This window comes from Ahaetulla prasina, chromosome 2 (genome assembly GCF_028640845.1).
Source record: "Ahaetulla prasina isolate Xishuangbanna chromosome 2, ASM2864084v1, whole genome shotgun sequence".
Taxonomy (NCBI): Eukaryota; Metazoa; Chordata; class Lepidosauria; order Squamata; family Colubridae; genus Ahaetulla; species Ahaetulla prasina.
The window spans coordinates 186615469-186634515 of record NC_080540.1 but is presented as its reverse complement, the minus strand read 5'-3'; the positions used below and the strand labels follow the sequence as shown (position 1 = coordinate 186634515).

At 46.4% G+C, this 19047-nt stretch overlaps 1 protein-coding gene across 8 annotated transcripts in view; it reads left to right on the top strand.

The window, feature by feature from the left end:
* PHC1 (polyhomeotic homolog 1) overlaps window positions 1-19047 on the top strand; it is a 274243-nt gene that overhangs the window by 204478 nt on the left and 50718 nt on the right. For 7 of the 8 annotated variants that reach the window (XM_058166767.1, XM_058166765.1, XM_058166766.1 and 4 more), the window contains 4 exons: window positions 226-434; window positions 1649-1763; window positions 2170-2278; window positions 2423-2570. In XM_058166767.1, coding sequence (XP_058022750.1) covers window positions 226-434; window positions 1649-1763; window positions 2170-2278; window positions 2423-2570 — 581 coding nt within the window. Of the gene's footprint in view, window positions 1-225; window positions 435-1648; window positions 1764-2169; window positions 2279-2422; window positions 2571-9728; window positions 9932-19047 lie in introns of all 8 variants that reach the window. The other variant, XR_009153197.1, reaches the window with a different exon arrangement.

Sequence of the window (19047 nt, the reverse complement as noted above, 5' to 3'; positions counted from 1 at the left end):
TAGCTTTGCTTTATCATTTTCAATGTTTCAGTTTTTTTATTTCAATCAATCAAATATTATGACAACTAACTAAATAAATATATACAGGTTCAACAGTGTATCCGATTCCCACATGGAATTATATTTAACAATGAATATGTGGATTTATTTTTTATAAAACAAATCCTTTTTGTTAAATATACAATATTTTTAAAATTTAGTTTGTTAATGGTGTTTCTGTTTTAGAGAAGACTGACTCTTTCACCAGTGGTACTCTAAATGCATCCCCAAGTGATCCCAACTCTGCAAATCCAACAATTGCTTCTGTTCCTACACTGGCTATGTTGTCACGTCAGACTGGAGATTCCAAACCTCCACAAGCCATAGTCAAGCCTCAGATTCTTACACATATCATAGAGGGCTTTGTCATTCAAGAAGGGGCAGAGCCTTTCCCGGTAAGCAGGCTATTACTGTAACATTTTGATTCTTTTTGTCATTCTAAATAGATCCTATGGGCTAAAACAAATCTCAGAATTATGGGGGAATATGTGAAAAAATTTGATAGGAGGCAATGAGTAGATGAAAATGATGAATGTTTATTATTTTTTGCATTACAGGACAAGTATTATTTTGCTAGTGCAGCTCAGTGGTAGTATTTATAATGACAACATCTATTGATGTTCTAATTTAGACCTGTGACATTTTTAGCCTAATAAATATAATCAACTACAAACATTAAATCTTATGACCCCAAAACCATTATAAAATTGTTGTGGTGAATTAATTTGATATAAAACTTAAAAAGCTGAATGGAAAAAAGAATGAGACCTTTGTCTAGGGCATGGGAGTAGTTTTAATCTCAGTACCAAAAATTTCATTAGATCTTAAATTATGTCTTATTCAATGCCAAAAAATATTTATTTCAGATTTGTTGGACTCTTCCATTTATATAGAAAAGGCTACATAAATATAATATAGTAAAATTATAATATATAAATTGTCGTGATATTGGGATTACAATGAGATTAATGGTTCTTATAAATATATATTTCTTCCCTTTCCTGTAATTGTTCCATTGAGGGGATGTGTGAGCACATGTACTTTGATATATTCAGATTCTTCTGAATTATGTTCCTGCTGCATAGAGCTAGATATCTGAATACAGAAAGTAGATTTTCTGTTTCCTATTTATAACTAAAAGACGTATTCTTTAGCATTACAAAGAAATATGGCCCTCAGTTCCTCAGTGGTCTGCAAAATTAATATTATGAACTTTTATTGATATAGATTAAAATGAATGATTATAATGAAATCCAGCTACCATTCATTGAAATGTTTATATAGAATGTTTATATATGTGAATCCTTTAACATATGCCTGTTTGTTTCTAAAATTCTATATTAATTTCTTTCTTTTTGTTTTTGTATTCAAATCAATTAAAGTAAAAATATTTCTTTTAAAAATTGGGATGATGTAACATGACTAAACAATATATTCTTCCTTGCCCTTCCATACCTGCCAGAATGAGCTCCCTGTGGACTTAGCTGATACTACCAGAGCCAGAGGGGGAAAATGTAATAATCTTATAGGCCCATCTAATGAGGCATGTAAAAAATAAATGCTGTCAATGGTGCTAATGCAAGTTTTTTTCCCCCTCTTTTGAATGCAGGTGGGCTACTCTCAGTTCCTTAAAGACTTTGAAAAGCCTCTTCAAGGGGCCACTCCTTCTAGGCAATCTAACAACCAACCCAGCAACTCTCCTGGAGTAGAAAGTTTAACTGTTGGTGAGTGTTTGCTGAGAACTAAGAGTAGATAGAAAGAAATCTTGCATCATGATTATGATGAGATATTTTCTTCCTAATAAATACTAAATAGATATTTTGTCCATTTTTCTATTTTTTTTAAAGCAAGAAGAGTCTGAGTGCCAATTCACATTCTTAGAAATTGATATGGTCTTCTTTGAAGAGTTATCCAGATTGTTAGCATTGTCAAGGTTTAATGTTTACCCAGTATAAAAATTATGAGGCTTCGAAACTTTCTTAAGGGAAAGATTTATTCTTTAAATAAATATTTAGTGTAGTCCTGTGGAACAGTACAGTCTTTTTTTCAAATAGATTTTAGGTTTATATCCTATTTTTGCTAATTTACAAGATTACTTATAAAGTATCTTTTCATCTGTCATTTCCTCAGATCAAGACAAGAAAGGAAACTTGCTGAAATGTGAGTTCTGTGGCAAATATGGCCCTGCCAGTCAGTTCCGTGGTTCCAAGAGGTTCTGTTCTGTAACATGTGCAAAAAGGTAGTGATAATTGGATCTTCTTGAAATTTATGACTCCTAAACAAATAATTTAGAGCATGAACACCTAGATACTAATAGATTGGAAAAGAAGCTTTATTTTATTTCTAAGGAACAGAAATTATGTTTTATTTCTGGTCATAATAGATATAATGTGAGCTGCAGCCACCAAATACGTCTGCAAAGGAAAAAAATAAAAGAATTCCAAGAAGCAAACTATGCTCGTCGTCGACGTGGACCCCGCCGCAACAGCTCTGAGATTGCTCGAGCCAAAATCCAGGGCAAGCATCACCAGGTGAGAATATAGAACCATTCCTTTTTCCTACCATGTTTAGGACAGGTGGAATTAATGTGTGCTTCTCTGTTTTTCTGCCATGGTGCTGGGAGGCATTTTCAAATAGGGGCATCAAGAAATGAATCAACGTTGGGATCATGTGGTATCAGGACAGAGCTTAATAAAGTTTATGTATAATTAATTGGAGTCCTAGTGGATAACCATCTAGATATGAGCCAGCAGTGTGCAGCAGCTGTTAAAAAAGCCAACACAGTTCTGGGCTGCATAAACAGAGGGATAGAATCAAGATCACGTGAAGTGCTAGTACCACTTTATAATGCCTTGGTAAGGCCACACTTGGAATATTGCATCCAGTTTTGGTCGCCACGATGTAAAAAAGATGTTGAGACTCTAGAAAGAGTGCAGAGAAGAGCAACAAAGATGATTAGGGGACTGGAGGATAAAACATATGAAGAACGGCTGCAGGAACTGGGTATGTCTAGTTTAACAAAAAGAAGGACCAGGGGAGACATGATAGCAGTGTTCCAATATCTCAGGGGCTGCCACAGAGAAGTGGGAGTTGGGCTGTTCTCCAGAGCACCTGAGGGTAGAACAAGAAGCAATGGGTGGAAACTGATCAAGGAAAGAAGCAACTTAGAACTAAGGAGAAATTTCCTGACAGTTAGAACAATTAATAAGTGGAACGACTTGCCTTCAGAAGTTGTGAATGCTCCAACACTGGAAATTTTTAAGAAAATGTTGGATAACCATCTGACTGAGATGGTGTAGGGTTTCCTGCCTGGGCAGGGGGTTGGACTAGAAGGCCTCCAAGGTCCCTTCCAACTCTGATGTTATGTTATGTTATGTTATGTCACAGTGGAAATGGCCCTATCTTCCGCTTTCTTTCAGTAACGTTGCCTTAGTTGCTGTGAGAAATGAAGAAGTTATTAGAAAAGAAGCTATTACCATCTTATTTCTCTGCAGTCCAACAGTGTGCCAGCTGCCTGAAGGACAGGAAAGATAGGGAATCTCCTAGACCTAGTTTGCCAAATAAGATGGTAGGTATAGCCTGAGGATAACAAAAAAAGGTGGCATAAAAAGCAAGAGATGACCCACTGCAATATAAAGGGAAAGAAATAGTGATGCTGAAACAGGTGCCAACAAGAGTAAGAAACCGAAGAAGACAATACCAATTCCTGACAGGTCAGCTGATTAAATACAATGTAAATTTCAGATGGTTGACACCAGAGGGAATCTTAGTAACTTGGAATGAAAAAAGACTCATTAGATAAAGCACATCAATTCTATGAATATCAATTTGGAATTACTGAAGAACAGGAAAGGGCAGAGGAAGTAGAACATAAAGGACAAAAAGAACCAGTAAATGTGGAAAAGACTATATGGCCAGAAAAAGTGGGGCCGAGAAAATAGAACAAGCAAATAGACATTCAGATAGCTAAAAAAGTTAAATACCTAAGAATTCAGCTGACAGCAAGATGCACAACTATTAAGATAATTATATGAAACTGTTACAACAAATCAAATTAGATTTGGAGAAATTGGAAAAACTTGCAGCTATCGTTGATAGGAAGGTTAGCTACAATAAAAATGAACATTTCTCCTGTACGCTGCTAAGAGAGTCCAAAGCAATGGGTTGTTAACTTCATCTGATTGGCCTGAGACTGAGCTGAATTTGTTTAAACACACCTTCTCTTCCTGTTTAGCTCCAGTTTATTAACTCAGTCGGCCATAGAGAGACTACCTCCTTTAGCTCCATTGCTTTTGACTCTTTTATCAGCTCATAGGCCTTCAATAAATTAGGAAAAATTCTTAAAAAAAGTTTTAAAGTGCCCAATTGTTTTTTCTTGACTGCTGGGAGCCGGAGCGGCGAGGAAAGAGGCTTGTGCTTCGCGTGCAGCCCAGCGCCGCTCAGCTGAGCCGCCCGAAGGCTGGCGGCCATTTTTTCACATTCCAAGCCTCTCAAGCCTTGTAGAATCGCCGGTTTGAGGAACGGACATCGCTGGACCTCACCAAACTGTAAGTGGAGGCCAGCGGAGCGCAGGAAAAGCCGTGGTGTCGGCTTCGCGCCTGCAGGGGTGGAGAAAAAGATCCGTGGTGTCGGAGGCTAGTTCCCCCTGCCAACGCTGCAGTAAAAAGGGCGCTATAGGAGCAGTGGTGCCTGCTTCGCGCCATTTGGGGACCCCCCCCAAGCAACCCCCCATGCAGCCTTTGAATGCTTTGAATCCAGCTGTGGTGTCAGCTTGGTGCTAACTGGCCCTTATTGTTTGATCTTATTCCAGGATTCTCAAATCAGGGCCACTATATTATTTGGGCATATATTCCAAGGCCTCTGATAACCACTAGGCCTCATTTCCAAGATGGCGGATCGCAGCAGATCTCCTTCCCGGGCTTCTGCCTCGCCCTCCCAAGCACACCTTACTAGCGTGGCTCCTCCCCCTCACAAGAGCAGATCCAAATCAAAGGCTTCTGCCACCAAATCTAAGTCTTCTACTTCTCTCCAAACCTCTGCTGCTGCAGAGAGAGATGCCTCCAGAAGACAACGGGCCTTGGATAGGCAATTTGATAAAGCAAAACAAAGATTAGCAGAGGAAGGCAGGGAAACTTCTGTTCCACTAACTGAAGATTCTCCTTTATTAAATCAGCCTGGATGGTCTCCCACTATCCCTAGTGGTTCAGGAGAAAACCAGGAAACAATTTGTACAGTTTTTGGAGATTCTTCTAGAGCCATGCCTGAGCCCCCACATCAGGCACCTTCTGCCACCATCACTCCCACAGCAGCAGGAGTCTCCCACAGAGAGGACAGTAATCCTGCCATTTCTCAGGATATACGTCATCTTATCATGCAAACCATTTCTCAAGGCATTGACAATGCCTTCACTCAGAAAGGTTTCCCAGCTCCATCTCCTTCGGGCAGCTCTGACCAAAGACCCCATTCTGATAGCCACCCACCCAGACTATGCGCGCTGCGCACATGCTCTCCAACCCCTTCACACCATAGTGAGGACTCCTTTTTGGGGGAGGAAGACATAGCAGAGTATAATCTGTCTGAAGATGAAGAGTCTGCCCCAGACAAACCTGCTCCCACCGGCCTTTTTCGCCATGAGCTTTTCTACACATTACTACACAAGGCAAAAGTTACGGCCAACATGGGGGTTGCCTTACACCAATCTGAGGGAGCTTCAGATCCGTCAGACCCCAATAAATTCCTCTTTACTGAACCAGTCTCAGAGCAACGGGTAATTCCTTCACCCAAGCTCTTCTTGGACACCATCCAACGTCAATGGGGTCACCCTGGTGCCATTCCTACTCCTAGTGGCTCAGACAAAAAGATGTACACGACGGATCAAGATCTTGAGGACCTCCTCAAGGTTCCTACCGTAGACACCCCAATTGCCACCTTGGCTTCTTCCTCCAATATTATACCTTCAGATGCAGCAGAAGGTCTCCGAACGGAGGACCGCAGAGCGGAACTCTCCACCCGCAAAACCCATCAAGCGGCTGCCTGGGCTATCAGATCTGCCACAGCAGCCTCATTCTTTGCTAGAACCTCTTTGATATGGCTCAGACAAATGCAGGAGAGGATTCCTCAGGATGACTCCAGATTACATCAGGACATAAATAAATTGATAGCGGCTGCTGAATACACTGCGGATGCCACCCTTAATTCTGCAAAATTTGCATCCCGAGCCCTTGCCTCCAGCATCACCTCCAGGAGGCTGTTATGGCTCAGACAATGGCAAGCCGACATGAAGACCAAATGGCGGTTAGCGGCTGCCCCATTTAAGGGTGGATCTCTCTTTGGTGAAGCCCTAGACCCTATTTTAGTTGAGGGAAAAGACAAACGTAAGATCCTTCCCTACGTCTCGAGACGTTCAGATAGACGTCCTTCTCTTCCTTACCGCAGACAGCCTTTTCGCACCCAGGATCCCGGGTTCCAATCCCCGGCCTATCAACGTTCCTTCCAACCTCCCCCTGACAGGTTTCAGGACAGACAGTCCTTTCGTGACAGGACCAGGCAATCCCAGACCAGACGTCCCTACCGTGGATCCGGCTTCCGACCTTATCGCAGGAATAAATGACTATCCCGGCCAGGATCCCATCGGTGGTCGTCTCACCAAGTTCGTCCCTACCTGGTCCCACACGACAACCGATGCCTGGGTACTGCAAACCATCACCCTTGGTCTCTCCCTCGAATTCAACTCAAATCCTCCGAGGAGATTCATCCAATGCCAGATTCCCAAAGAACCCACCAAGAGGGCTCAAATGGAAGACGAGATTCAACACCTGTTGTCCATCAGTGCCATAGAACCGGTTCCCACGCCTCACCAGGGGACCGGCTTCTATTCAATTCTTTTCCTAGTGGACAAAAAATCAGGCGGCACCAGAGCCATCTTAGACCTGAAGCAACTGAACCTTCACATCAAATATCGCAGATTCAAGATGCACTCCCTCAATTCAATCTTAGGAAGCATCAGAAGAGGGGACTATCTAACATCCATCGACCTCAAGGAGGCCTATCTACATGTACCCATCAGACCAGCCCACAGACGCTTTCTCAGGTTCAGTTATGCCGGAGCCCATTTTCAATACAGGGCCCTGCCCTTCGGTCTATCTTCCGCTCCTCGTACCTTCACCAAGATTCTGGATGCTGTGGCGGCCCACCTTCGCACAATTCCAGTAAGAATGCAATGTTACCTGGACGATATATTGATTCTGTCGTCTTCTGCCCAGCAGGCGTTACGGGACTTACAGGTAACAATTCAATCCCTACAGGATCACGGCTTTTCGGTCAACAAAGCAAAGAGCCATCTAGTGCCTACGACCGAAATTGTCCATCTGGGAGCAAGAATCAACACCAGATCCTGCCAGGTTTTTCTTTCCCGAGACCGTCTCCTCAACATGAGAGACATGACAAAAAAGGTAAAGGCACTCAAGAGGGTTCCACTTTCACTGCTCTCACAGTTATTGGGAAAGATGGTCTCTTGTCTGTCGATCGTGCCCTCACTCACGACCCCTACAATGGCTACTTCTCCCACATCAAAGAACAGGCAACAGCCATACCGATATCAGAATTCCTCTGCCCCCAAAGGTCAGAAAGTCTCTATAGTGATGGCTGTCTCCAGCCCTGACAAAGGGCTGCTCATTCCAGGAACATTGCCGTCTTGTCCTCACCACGGATGCAAGCCTTTACGGCTGGGGTGCCCACCTATCAGACCAGGTAACTCAGGGTCGTTGGTCCCCCAACGACCTCAAGAACGACATCAACTGGTTGGAAATGAGAGCTGCTCATCTAGCTCTCAGGTACTTCCAAGCGCAGCTATCAAACCATCATGTGCTACTGCTGACGGACAACACTACCACAAAGGCCCATGTGAACCGTCAAGGAGGCACCCGATCCTGCATATTGATGAAAGAGGCTGCAGCCATAGGCCTGTGGGCAGAAAAACATCTTCTCTCACTACAGGCAGCCCACATATCCGGAGTCGCCAACACACAAGCGGATTGGCTGAGCAGGACGACCATCGATCAATCAGAGTGGCAACTGCATCCGGATCTGTTTCTCACAATCACGATCAAATTCGGGCAACCCATAGTAGACCTCTTTGCCAGCCCGACCAACAAACAACTTCCAAGGTTCTTCTCCAGGTTCCAAACCCCAGGAGCAGAAGGAACAGATGCTCTACGATGTCAGTGGCCCCGGGGCCTTCTTTATGCCTTCCCCCCGACTCCCCTTCTGCCAAGGGTCATACGAAAGATCTTGGAACAGAAGGCAGAAGTTCTCCTCATAGCCCCTTACTGGCCTCGACGGAGTTGGTTTGCGGATCTGGTGAGCCTGTCCATCAATCCACCTTGGCGAATTCCACCGGATCAGATTTCCCTACGCCAAGGAGCCATTCTCCACCCAGAACCTCAATGTTACCAACTAGCCGTCTGGCACTTGACAGGGAGATACTAAGGAAAGAAAAGCATTCCATGGGGGTCATCTCCACCCTTCTGGCTTCTAGACGCCCATCCACAACGCGTATTTACGAGGCCACATGGTCATCATTCCATCGCTGGTGTCTTAGACATCGAATAGAACCTACTTCTGCCTCCATTAGACATATCCTGCAATTCCTCCAGGACGGATTGGACAAGGGTTTAGCCACCAACACCATCCGCCGGCAGGTTGCAGCTCTTGCCACTGTTTTATTCTGTGACGGGACCTCCACACTTTCTCAACACGCCAGTATCCGACGCTTTTCTGAGGGAGCTTACAATCTCGACCGCCTCCGCACACAGATACCCTACCTGGGACCTAACCCTTGTCTTTCAGAAGCTTACGTCTTCCCCTTTTGAACCCTTGAGCTCCTCCAGTCTCAAGCTCTTAACCTTTAAAGTCGCTTTTCTCATAGCCATAACCTCAGCCCGCAGGATCTCCGAGATCGCTGCCCTTTCGGTCAGGAAGGACTTATTGATTTTTCACTCTAACTGAGTCATTCTCCGATTAGACCCTACCTTTCTTCCTAAAATAAACACAAGCTTTCATAGATCTCAAGAAGTCATCTTACCGGATTTTTGTCCTCATCCCAAGCATCCATCGGAGCATCGATGGCACACGCTGGACGTAAGAAGGGCCCTGCGTATTTACCTCAACAGAACAGCTCCTTTCAGGAAGACAGAATCCCTATTTGTTTCCTTTCAACCAAGGCCTCTGAGCACCAAAGTCTCCCCATCCACCATAGGCAGGTGGATAAAAGCCTGTATTTCCATGGCCTACGACCAGCAGAAACACCATCTTCCAGGCCGCATCACTGCACACTCCACCGCAGCGCCACCACAGCTGCCTGGGCCACCCAGGCCTCTATCTTGGACATTTGCAGAGCAGCCACGTGGGCCTTTCCTTCGCCATTTATTAAAAACTACAAGATGGACCAATTTGCCTCAGCCGAGGCCTCATTCGGACGGAGGGTCCTGCAGCGAGTTCTTCCTGTTGCTGAGTCTTCCTAATCTTTCCCGCCCTAGGGATATTTAGCTTGGGTATATCCCATTGCTTTGGACTCTCTTAGCAGCGTACAGGAGAAGGAACATTGGCTTACCTGAAGGTTCCTTCTATGTACGCTGCGTGAGAGTCCAACCCCTCCCTATTTTCACTTATTGTTTTTTGTCTATATACAGGGATCTGGAGGTTATTGTTCCGTTTTTTCCAGTTTTCACATTGAGTTCGTCTTCTCCAATACCGCTTCTTCGTTAATAAACTGGAGCTAAACAGGAAGAGGAGGTGTGTTTAAACAAATTCAACTCAGTCTCAGGCCAATCAGATGAAGTTAACAACCCATTGCTTTGGACTCTCACGCAGCGTACATAGAAGGAACCTTCAGGTAAGCCAATGTTCCTTTGCCGAGACTGTTGTTTTTATTTCAAACAATTCTGATGAAATTAGGAAAAAATTATTTGAAGAATTAAACATGATCTCCAACCGGGGTAGCATGCCTTTGTACGGTATGAGAAAAATAAAATACATGGATATTTTCAAAGACACCTTGTTAGAAATGCACTATTGTTAGTATGGGGGAAAATTAAAGAAAGGCACTACATGAAAATACCAGCCTGGCTCTCCATAATGGAGGCACTGATACATTTGAATGTGATTAATATGGAAAAAATTGTAAGGTACAAGGACATTTTGAATGATAAAGGGGAACTTAAATCTAAACAAGAACTGACTAATCAAGGGATTGATTTAGCATGGTGGTCACACGTGCAGATCAGTGGTAGGTTGCCCCCGGTTCAGACCGGTTCTATAGAACCGGTAGTAAAATTGGCGGGAGGCTCCATCCACCGACCCGGATATTGTCATAGGCGATCTGTGTATGTGCAGAAGCTCAGCGTGTGTGAGAGAAAAGCAAGTATGCGCACGCGATCTTGTTGCAAAATGGTAGTAAAGGTAAGTAGAACCCACCCCTGGTGCAGATACAGTCAAGATGTGAGAAAGATGCAAGAATGTATGGTTGCTATAAAGAACCAACAGAACTAGACCAGATATTACTAGGGACAGATGAAAAATTAATTTTAAAAATGTATAGCTATTTATTGAGTATTAAAATGGAAGAAGAGCAAGTGAAAGAAACAATGATAAGATGGGCTAAAAACTTTGGTTACTCAATAGATAAATGGCAGAAATTATGGGATAGAAACTGCAAACTAATTACGTCAACGGCCTATAAGGAAAATTTATACAAATTATTTTATAGGTGGCATTTATCACCAGCAAGGTTAGCAGAGATGTTTGAAAACTTATCAGCTAAATGTTGGAAGTGTAATCAGACACCAGGTTCATATTATCATATGTGGTGGACATGCCCAAAGGCAAAAAAATATTGGACTAAAATACATACTTGGTAAAAAAAAAAAGATAAATGATTCAAAAGCAGAAATATTTCTGTTGGGGATATTACCAGAACAGTATAATAAAGGGAATACATACTTAATTTTGCATGTAGTAACGGCAGCAAGAACACAACAATAGAAAAATTATGAGGTCCCGACAGATGAAAATGTAATAAAAAAATATTAGCATGTGCTGAGATGGATTGACACTTAAGATAAAAGAAAAGGAAGAAACAGAATATTTTTAAACATGGGATTTATTTTACCAATGGTTAACTAACAGAAACAGAGGTTAGAATTTAAAAAGAATTTTAAAAGATAATAAAAATTTATATTGAAAATATTGCAAAATGGACAAACTAATTATATTATTTTGTGATTAATATTGATATGATATATAAGATTATTAGTATTATTATGGCTATTGTTGTATATCTATTTAAAATTAATTGTGCCCAAACAATATGCTGTTCAGATAGACCTGGAATTTTTTATGTTTTTTAAAGAAAAAATATACCAATAAAACATTTATTCTAAAAAAAAAAAAAAAAAGGTGGAATATAGCACTTTGTATTGTACCTAGTGCTTATTTTGTGATTCTATATCATAAGCATCTTGTGAATAGGCAAACCATCTGAAGGTAAGAGAGGGTTCACAACAATTTCTTAGTTTTTAAAATGTGATATATAATTCTCAAAAGATACTTAACTTCTGTTTTAAAGAATTTGAATTGACTAACAATTCATAAAATATGTCCAAATGGCTGAAAAATTAAATTTAGAAGCATGGATGAATTCTTTAAAGAGATTTTGAAAGAATATAAATCTAATGGGGTATAATGTAATGTAAAAATGGTCATGTTGGTCTCCTTTATTACAGTTTCTATTATAAAGAAACTATTTTGCAAATATTTGTTCTGACAACCTTAATCTCCATCAGGGTTAAGCAAGACTGACAAAAGACCTGCTGTTACAGTGAACATAATCTATGTAATTTGTTGTCAGTATTATAGGTTCTAAATCATACTCCCATGAAATTTATTTATTTATTTATTTATTGTTTGTTTGTTTGTTTGTTTGTTTGTTTGTTTAAATTTATATACCACCCTTCTCTCGAAGGACTCAGGGTGGTTTACAGCCAAATAAAACAAACATATAAACATATAAAAGTTAAGAGCATTATTAAAAAAACTTATTCAAATTGGCTAACACTAAAATCCAATAGAACTAAAAAATTAAGTTAAAAACTCCATTTAAAAGCCATTTAAAGACCCCATTAAAAACTATCAGGCCAGCCCTGCATGACGAAACAAGAATGTTTTTAGCTCGCGTCTAAAGGTCTGTTGGTCAGGGAGCAGACGTAACCCTGTGGGTAGCTCGTTCCAGAGGGCAGGAGCCCCCACAGAGAAGGCCCTCCCCCTGGGAGTCGCCAGTCGACATTGCCTGACTGACGGCACAATTCCCTGGAGCCAGCCTCGCGTAACCTCCCGGGGGGCCAGTACCAGCCAGGAGGGACACAGGTCCAGTAAACATGTGGTCGCTTTCATCCTGTCCATGTCCTCGAGGATCACAGGGTCAAACTCATCCCAAATAACGTCACCAAGATCTACCTCCGTCATCCCGCCCGCCTCTGCCCAATCTGCGTCCAGACCATCCCTGATCTGAGCGATTTTATCGTGCAGATATTGTCCAAAGTCCTCAGCTCGCCCCTGCAAGAGGTCCTCCCGTGCTCCCTGTAGAAGGAGGGAGCGGGTCACCCTAAACAGGGTGGCTGGGCGATTATCTGCCGATGCGATAAGAGTGGAAAAATACTCCCGTTTTGCTGTTCTTATCGCCACTAGGTAGGTCTGAATATAAGACCTTACTAGTGTTCAATCAGCTTCGGAACGACTGGATCTCCAACCGCTCTCTAGGCATCTTTTCCGGCGCTTCATCTCTCTCAGCTCCTCGGAATACCAAGGAGCCGGTCGAGACCGATGTCGGGTCAGAGGCCGCAAAGGCACGATGCGGTCCAAAGCCCCAGCCGCCGCCCTTTCCCAGTTCTTCAGGCGAGCCGTGAGCTAGATCCTCGGGAAATAGCCCAAGCTCCGTCAGAAATCTCTCCGGGTCCATCAGGCGCCTGGGACGGAACCAACGAGTTGGCCCCGTCTCCCTGTGGTGGAGGTTGGCGGTTCGAAAGTCCAGACGAAGGAGCGAATGATCCGACCATGACAGGGGCGTGATGATTAAATCCCCTAATTCCAGATCATTCAACCACTGCCCAGAGACAAAAACCAAGTCCAGTGTGTTTCCCCCGATGTGAGTAGGACCCTCCACTAACTGGGTCAGGTCCAGGGCCGTCATGGAAGCCATGAACTCCCGGGCCGCCGTTGACGATTCACCAACCGATGGCAGATTGAAATCCCCCATAACCATAAGTCTGGGGGTATCAACCGCCATCCCGGTTATCGCCTCCAGCAGCTCGGGCAGGGCAGCTGTCACGTACCAAGGAGCCAGGTAGGTAATCAGCACACCCACCTGCATCCCCAGGCCCCACTTCACAAAGAGGGACTCACATCAAGCTATCTGTGGTACAGTGATCTCCCTCGGCTCCAGACTCTCTCTAACAATAACCACCACTCCCCCACACCTCCCTTGAGCCCTCAGCTGATGAAACGCACGGAAGCCCGGTGGGCACATTTCAACGTGGGGCACCCCCCCTTCTGTGCCCAACCAGGTCTCCGAAATGCCCAGCAGGTCCGCACCCCCCTCTTGTATAAGATCAAAAATGAGGGGGGCTTTATTTATCACGGACCTGGCATCAGCCGAAGGCCTGGGCCTCGAGAATCCAGACTACCCAGGGAACGAGAGAAGTCAGGAGTGAGACCGGAGAGAAGACCGGAGTGCGCGATCGCTCGCAAATAGTGAGAACGCGCTCCCCGAACATGATACGGGCCCCTGCTTCCGCCATATCTGCCATTGATTTAAAAAAAACAATGCACTTTTAATCTGTCCATTTTTAAAATCCACGTCCATTATGATTGATTGGAAAGATTTTACAGTGATTCATACTCTAATCAAAAGTCCAAGAGATTATATGATATTTTGGTATTGTTTTTATGGGATCTGGCTAAACTCATAAAAGAAAGTTTGTTATTTTTGGTTGCTACCTGCATGGAAAGAAATTCTTTTCCAAACCTATTTTTCAGAAAATTCTCTTTAGCTTGATGGAAATGAAAGCCATGGAGTCATAAATATTTCAGCAACTGGATTATTTTCCATTTCAAAGTAATTTATGCCTATGTACATTAGGATAGAAACATTTTCATTTGCTTTCTAACAGTCCTCCTGTCATCCAGAGAATAGATAGATCTTTTAAATGATTAAAGTTTGCTGCTCAGTTATATACAGTAAGTGTCCTGAGTCATTATTATCTGGAAAGGAGCTATTATGTCTATTCCTTTTGTATCTTTCCTTGGGATTAATTGTGAAAAATTATATACAATAATCATCACAGCATTAATACATCTTGAAAATGCTTCTAAATAAAAGCAAACTTGATAATACAGGTAGTCCTTGAGTCACAACCGTTTTTTTAGTGACAGTTCAAAGTTATAGTGGCATTGAAAAAAATGATTTATGACCATTTTTTACACTTACAGCTGTTATAGCATCCCTGTGGTCACATTATTGAAATTCGGATGCTTGGCAATTAGCATTTATTTATGATGGTTGCAGGATTCTGGGGTCATTGGATCAACTCTTGGGAACTTCAGAAAAGCAAAGTAAATTATAAGATTCAAGGTTCTGCGCATGCGCAAGATGGCTGCCTAACCGGGAGATCGGGACGACGACGAGTGAAGTGAAGTGGGGATGGCGACGCTCAGGCGGCCTGCCGAGCAGCCTGCGCCCCCCGGCTAGGTCTATTATCATCTGAGCAGCCGTGAGAGGGGTCTTGGGACCTTCTTGGACTCACGGCTGCCGAGACCGAAGCCGGGGAAGAGCGAGCTGCGAACGGCGGCCATTTTACTATTCGGCCGGGCGGGAGCCGAAGAAGGAAACAGCTGGGCATGGAGGAAGGACGCCGGTACCTAGGTGGCCTGCCGAGCGGTTTCGCCCCAATCCGGTATGTCATCTTTCGGGCAGCCGGGGGAGAGGTCTGGGAGCCTCTCTGGACCCCCGACTGCCGGGAACGAAGCCGAGGGATGGGCGAGCTGCGGATGGCAGCCACTGGGCCACGGACGAGGCTGCGGCCTGGATTTGGCTGTTGGAGGCTGCAGCTGGGGTTTTTCCCCCCGTTTCGTTGCTTTTTTGGCATCTGACGTCTTCGGATGGTTTCTGGGCTCTCCAGCTCTTCTTGACTTCCCTGACCCCTCTGGGACTTGGTGGAGGGGTCTAGGGTGAAGGGCTGTGAAAGATCCCCTTGTGGCCCCCACCGGAGGTGTCCTGGCCTAGCTCGGCCTGGTCAGGCCTAGCGGGGCCTGCCTCTTCTCGGACTAGGAGTTGCATTTCCATCTGCAACTTGGGTGAGCTGCATTTATCATCTTGCACTTTATATGGCCAGCTGGAGTTAGGGGTGATGGCCATCTTTGGGACTGTCCGGGAAGGTGACTGGAGACCGAGTGGTGTTTTGGGGCCCTACTCTGTAACATCTTTTGAGGAAACATCTACTTTGAAATCTCGGTGACGCCACGAACGGGGGAGATGAATACCACCTCTATTAGGATGGATTTTAGGACTGAGCTTTCCGCAGAGTTACAATAACTTTTTACTATCAGATTGCATCTGCGACTTATACCAGCTTGTACCAGCTTTAAGCCAGCCACCATCTGTAGACATTTTGAAGATGGGTATCCACTTGGACTTGGCATTACATCCTGCCACCCCAGACTTTACCTTGCTACCTCACGTCGTCTTCTCTCTCCTGTTTATGCTTTTAACTTATTTATGCGATATTCTGCCTTAGAACTCTTGCGCCTGCAGTGCCCCCGCCTGCAGGAATGGCCCGCCAGATTATCAAGGGCCGGCCTCAATGACGGGTCTTGGGACCCACAGAGGTGGCATGCGAAAAAAAAGTGCCTTTGGGGGTTTTTAGATAGGGCTTTTTTAAGGGGTGGGAGGGTTAGGGCGGGCGTTGGGGGTAGCCCGTCGGGAGGGGAGCCAGTCCTGCGCGTGCTCGTGACGGTTTTTAATAGGTTCGGAGGTTAGGGGAGATTGCGTTCCTGTTGGTGAGGTGGCCCGATTTTCACGGTAAGTGGGAGGGGCAGATATGGCGGAAGGGGGATCATATCGCTCTGGGGGCGCGCCGATGTTTGCAAGCGGTCGCGCCCGATCCTCATCCTTTTCCCGTTCCCCGGATGGTCAAGACCCCCAGAGCCTGAGCCTGCGGCTGATGTTATGCAATGCACGGTCCCTAGTTAATAAGGCCCCCCTAATATATGACCTTATCCAGGGGCGCTATGGACCTTATAGGCGACGGAAACCTGGCTGGGCACGGAAGGGGTGTGCCCTTGTGGAGATGTGCCCGCCGGGTTTCCGTGCATTCCATCAGCCGAGGCTCAGGGTAGGGGTGGGGGGGTGGCGGTTGTGATTAGAGAGAGTCTAGAGCCGAGGGAGACCACTGTACCTCAGATTGCCGGGTGCGAATCCTCTTGTGAGATGGGGTCATAGGTGCCAGATGGGTTTGCTGATCACGCACCTGGCTCCTTGCTGCGTGACAGCTGCCCTGCCCGAGCTCCTGGAGGTGCTGGCCGGGTGGTAGTTGAAACCCCAGACTTTTAGTCATGGGGACTTTAACTGCCATCGTCCGCCTGCCATCGACGGCAGCTCGGGAGTTCATGGCTTCCATGACGGCCTTGGACCTGACCCAAGTAGTTGATGGCCCTACTCACATTGGGGGTGGCACTCTGGACCTGATTTTTGTCTCTGGTCAGTGGTCGAGAGATCTGGACTTAAAGGAAATAGTCACTGAACCTTTGTCATGGTCAGATCACTCTCTCCTTCGTCTGGACTTTCTGACCGCCATTCACCACCGCAGGGCGCCGGGGCCGATTCGTTGGTTCCGTCCCAGGCGCCTGATGGACCCGGAGGGGTTCGGACGGAGCTTGGGCCATTTCCTGAGGGTCTGGCTCACGGCTCGGCTGAGGAACTTGTTGCGGCCTGGGAACGGGCCGCGGGGCCTTAGACCATGTCGTGCCTTTGCGGCCTCTGACCCGCGCAGGTCCCAACCGGCCCCTTGGTCCTCCGAGGAGCGGAGAGGGATGAAACGCCGGAGAAGACGCCTAGAGAGTTCCTGGAGGTCCAGCCGTTCAGAAGCTGATCGGACACTAGTGAAGTCCTATACTAGGACTTACCTAGTGGCATTGAGGGAAGCGAGGCGGTGCTGCGCCTCCTCCCTCATTGCATCGGCAGATAACGCCCAGCCGCCCTGTTTGGGTGACCCGCTCCTCCTACACCAGGGGAGCGGGATGACCCGCTGCAGGACGTGCTGAGGAGTTTAACGTTATCTATACGATAAAATCGCTCAGCTCGGGATGGTTTGGACCAAGATTATGTGATACGGGTGAGACGGCTGAGGGTGGTCTTGGTGACATTTTATGGGATGAGTTTGACCCTGTCGCTCCGAGGACATGGACAGGTTGTTGGGGAGGCTGAACGCCACCACGTGTTTACTGGACCCGTGCCTCCTGGCTGGTGCTGGCCACTCAGGAGGTGACACGAGGCTGGCTCCAGGCGTTCTGAGCGCTTCCTTGGTGGAGGGTGTCTTTCTGGCCGCCTTGAAAGAGGCGGTGGTGAGGCCCCTCCTCAAGAAGCCTTCCCTGGACCCGGCTGTTTTAGGTAATTATCGTCCGGTCTCCAACCCGCTCGCGCGAAGGTTGTAGAGAGTATGGTGGCATATCAGTTTCCTTGCACCTGGATGAAACTGTCTATCTAGACCCGTTCCAGTCCGGTTTCCGGCCCGGTTACAGCACGGAGACGGCGTTGGTCGCGTTGGTGGATGATCTCTGGAGGGCCAGGGATAGGGGTTGTTCCTCTGCCCTGGTCCTATTAGACCTCTCAGCGGCTTTTGATACCATCGACCATGGTATCCTGCTGCGCCGGTTGGAGGGATTGGGAGTGGGAGGCACCGTTTATCGGTGGTTCTCCTCCTATCTCTCCGACCGGTCGCAGTCGGTGTTGACAGGGGGGCAGAGGTCGGCCCCGAGGCGCCTCACTTGTGGGGTGCCGCAGGGGTCGATTCTCTCGCCCCTTCTGTTCAACATCTACATGAAGCCGCTGGGTGAGATCATCAGTGGGTTCGGTGTGAGGTACCAGCTGTATGCGGATGACACCCAGCTGTACTTTTCCACACCGGACCACCCCAACGAAGCCATCGAAGTGCTGTCCCGGTGTCTGGAGGCCGTACGGGTCTGGATGGGGAGAAACAGGCTCAAGCTCAATCCCTCCAAGACAGAGTGGCTGTGGATGCCGGCATCCCGGTACAGTCAGCTAAATCCGCGGCTGACCATCGGTGGCGAGTCATTGGCCCCGATGGAGAGGGTGCGCAACTTAGGCGTCCTCCTGGATGAACGGCTGTCTCTAGAAGATCACTTGACGGCCGTCTCCAGGAGAGCGTTCTACCAGGTTCGCCTGGTGCGCCAGTTGCGCCCCTTTCTGGACCGGGAGGCCCTATGCACGGTCACTCACGCCTCTCGTGACGTCTCGCCTGGATTACTGCAACGCTCTCTACATGGGGCTCCCCTTGAAGGGCATCCGGAGGCTGCAGTTAGTCCAGAATGCGGCTGCGCGGGTGATAGATGGAGCCCCGTGGCTCCCGTGATAACACCCATCCTGCGCAGGCTGCACTGGCTACCTGTGGCCTTCCGGTGCGCTTCAAGGTTTTGGTGACCACCTTTAAAGCGCCCATGGCATAGGGCCGGGTTATTTACGGGACCGCCTACTGCACCAGATACCTCTCACCGACCCGTGCGCTCTCACAGGAGGGACTCCTCAGGTGCCGTCAGCTAGGCAGTGTCGTCTGGCGGCCCAGGAAGGGCCTTCTCTGTGGGGCTCCCACCCTCTGGAACGAACTCCCCAGGACTCCGTCAACTTCCAGATCTTCGGACCTTCCGTCGCGAGCTCAAGACTCA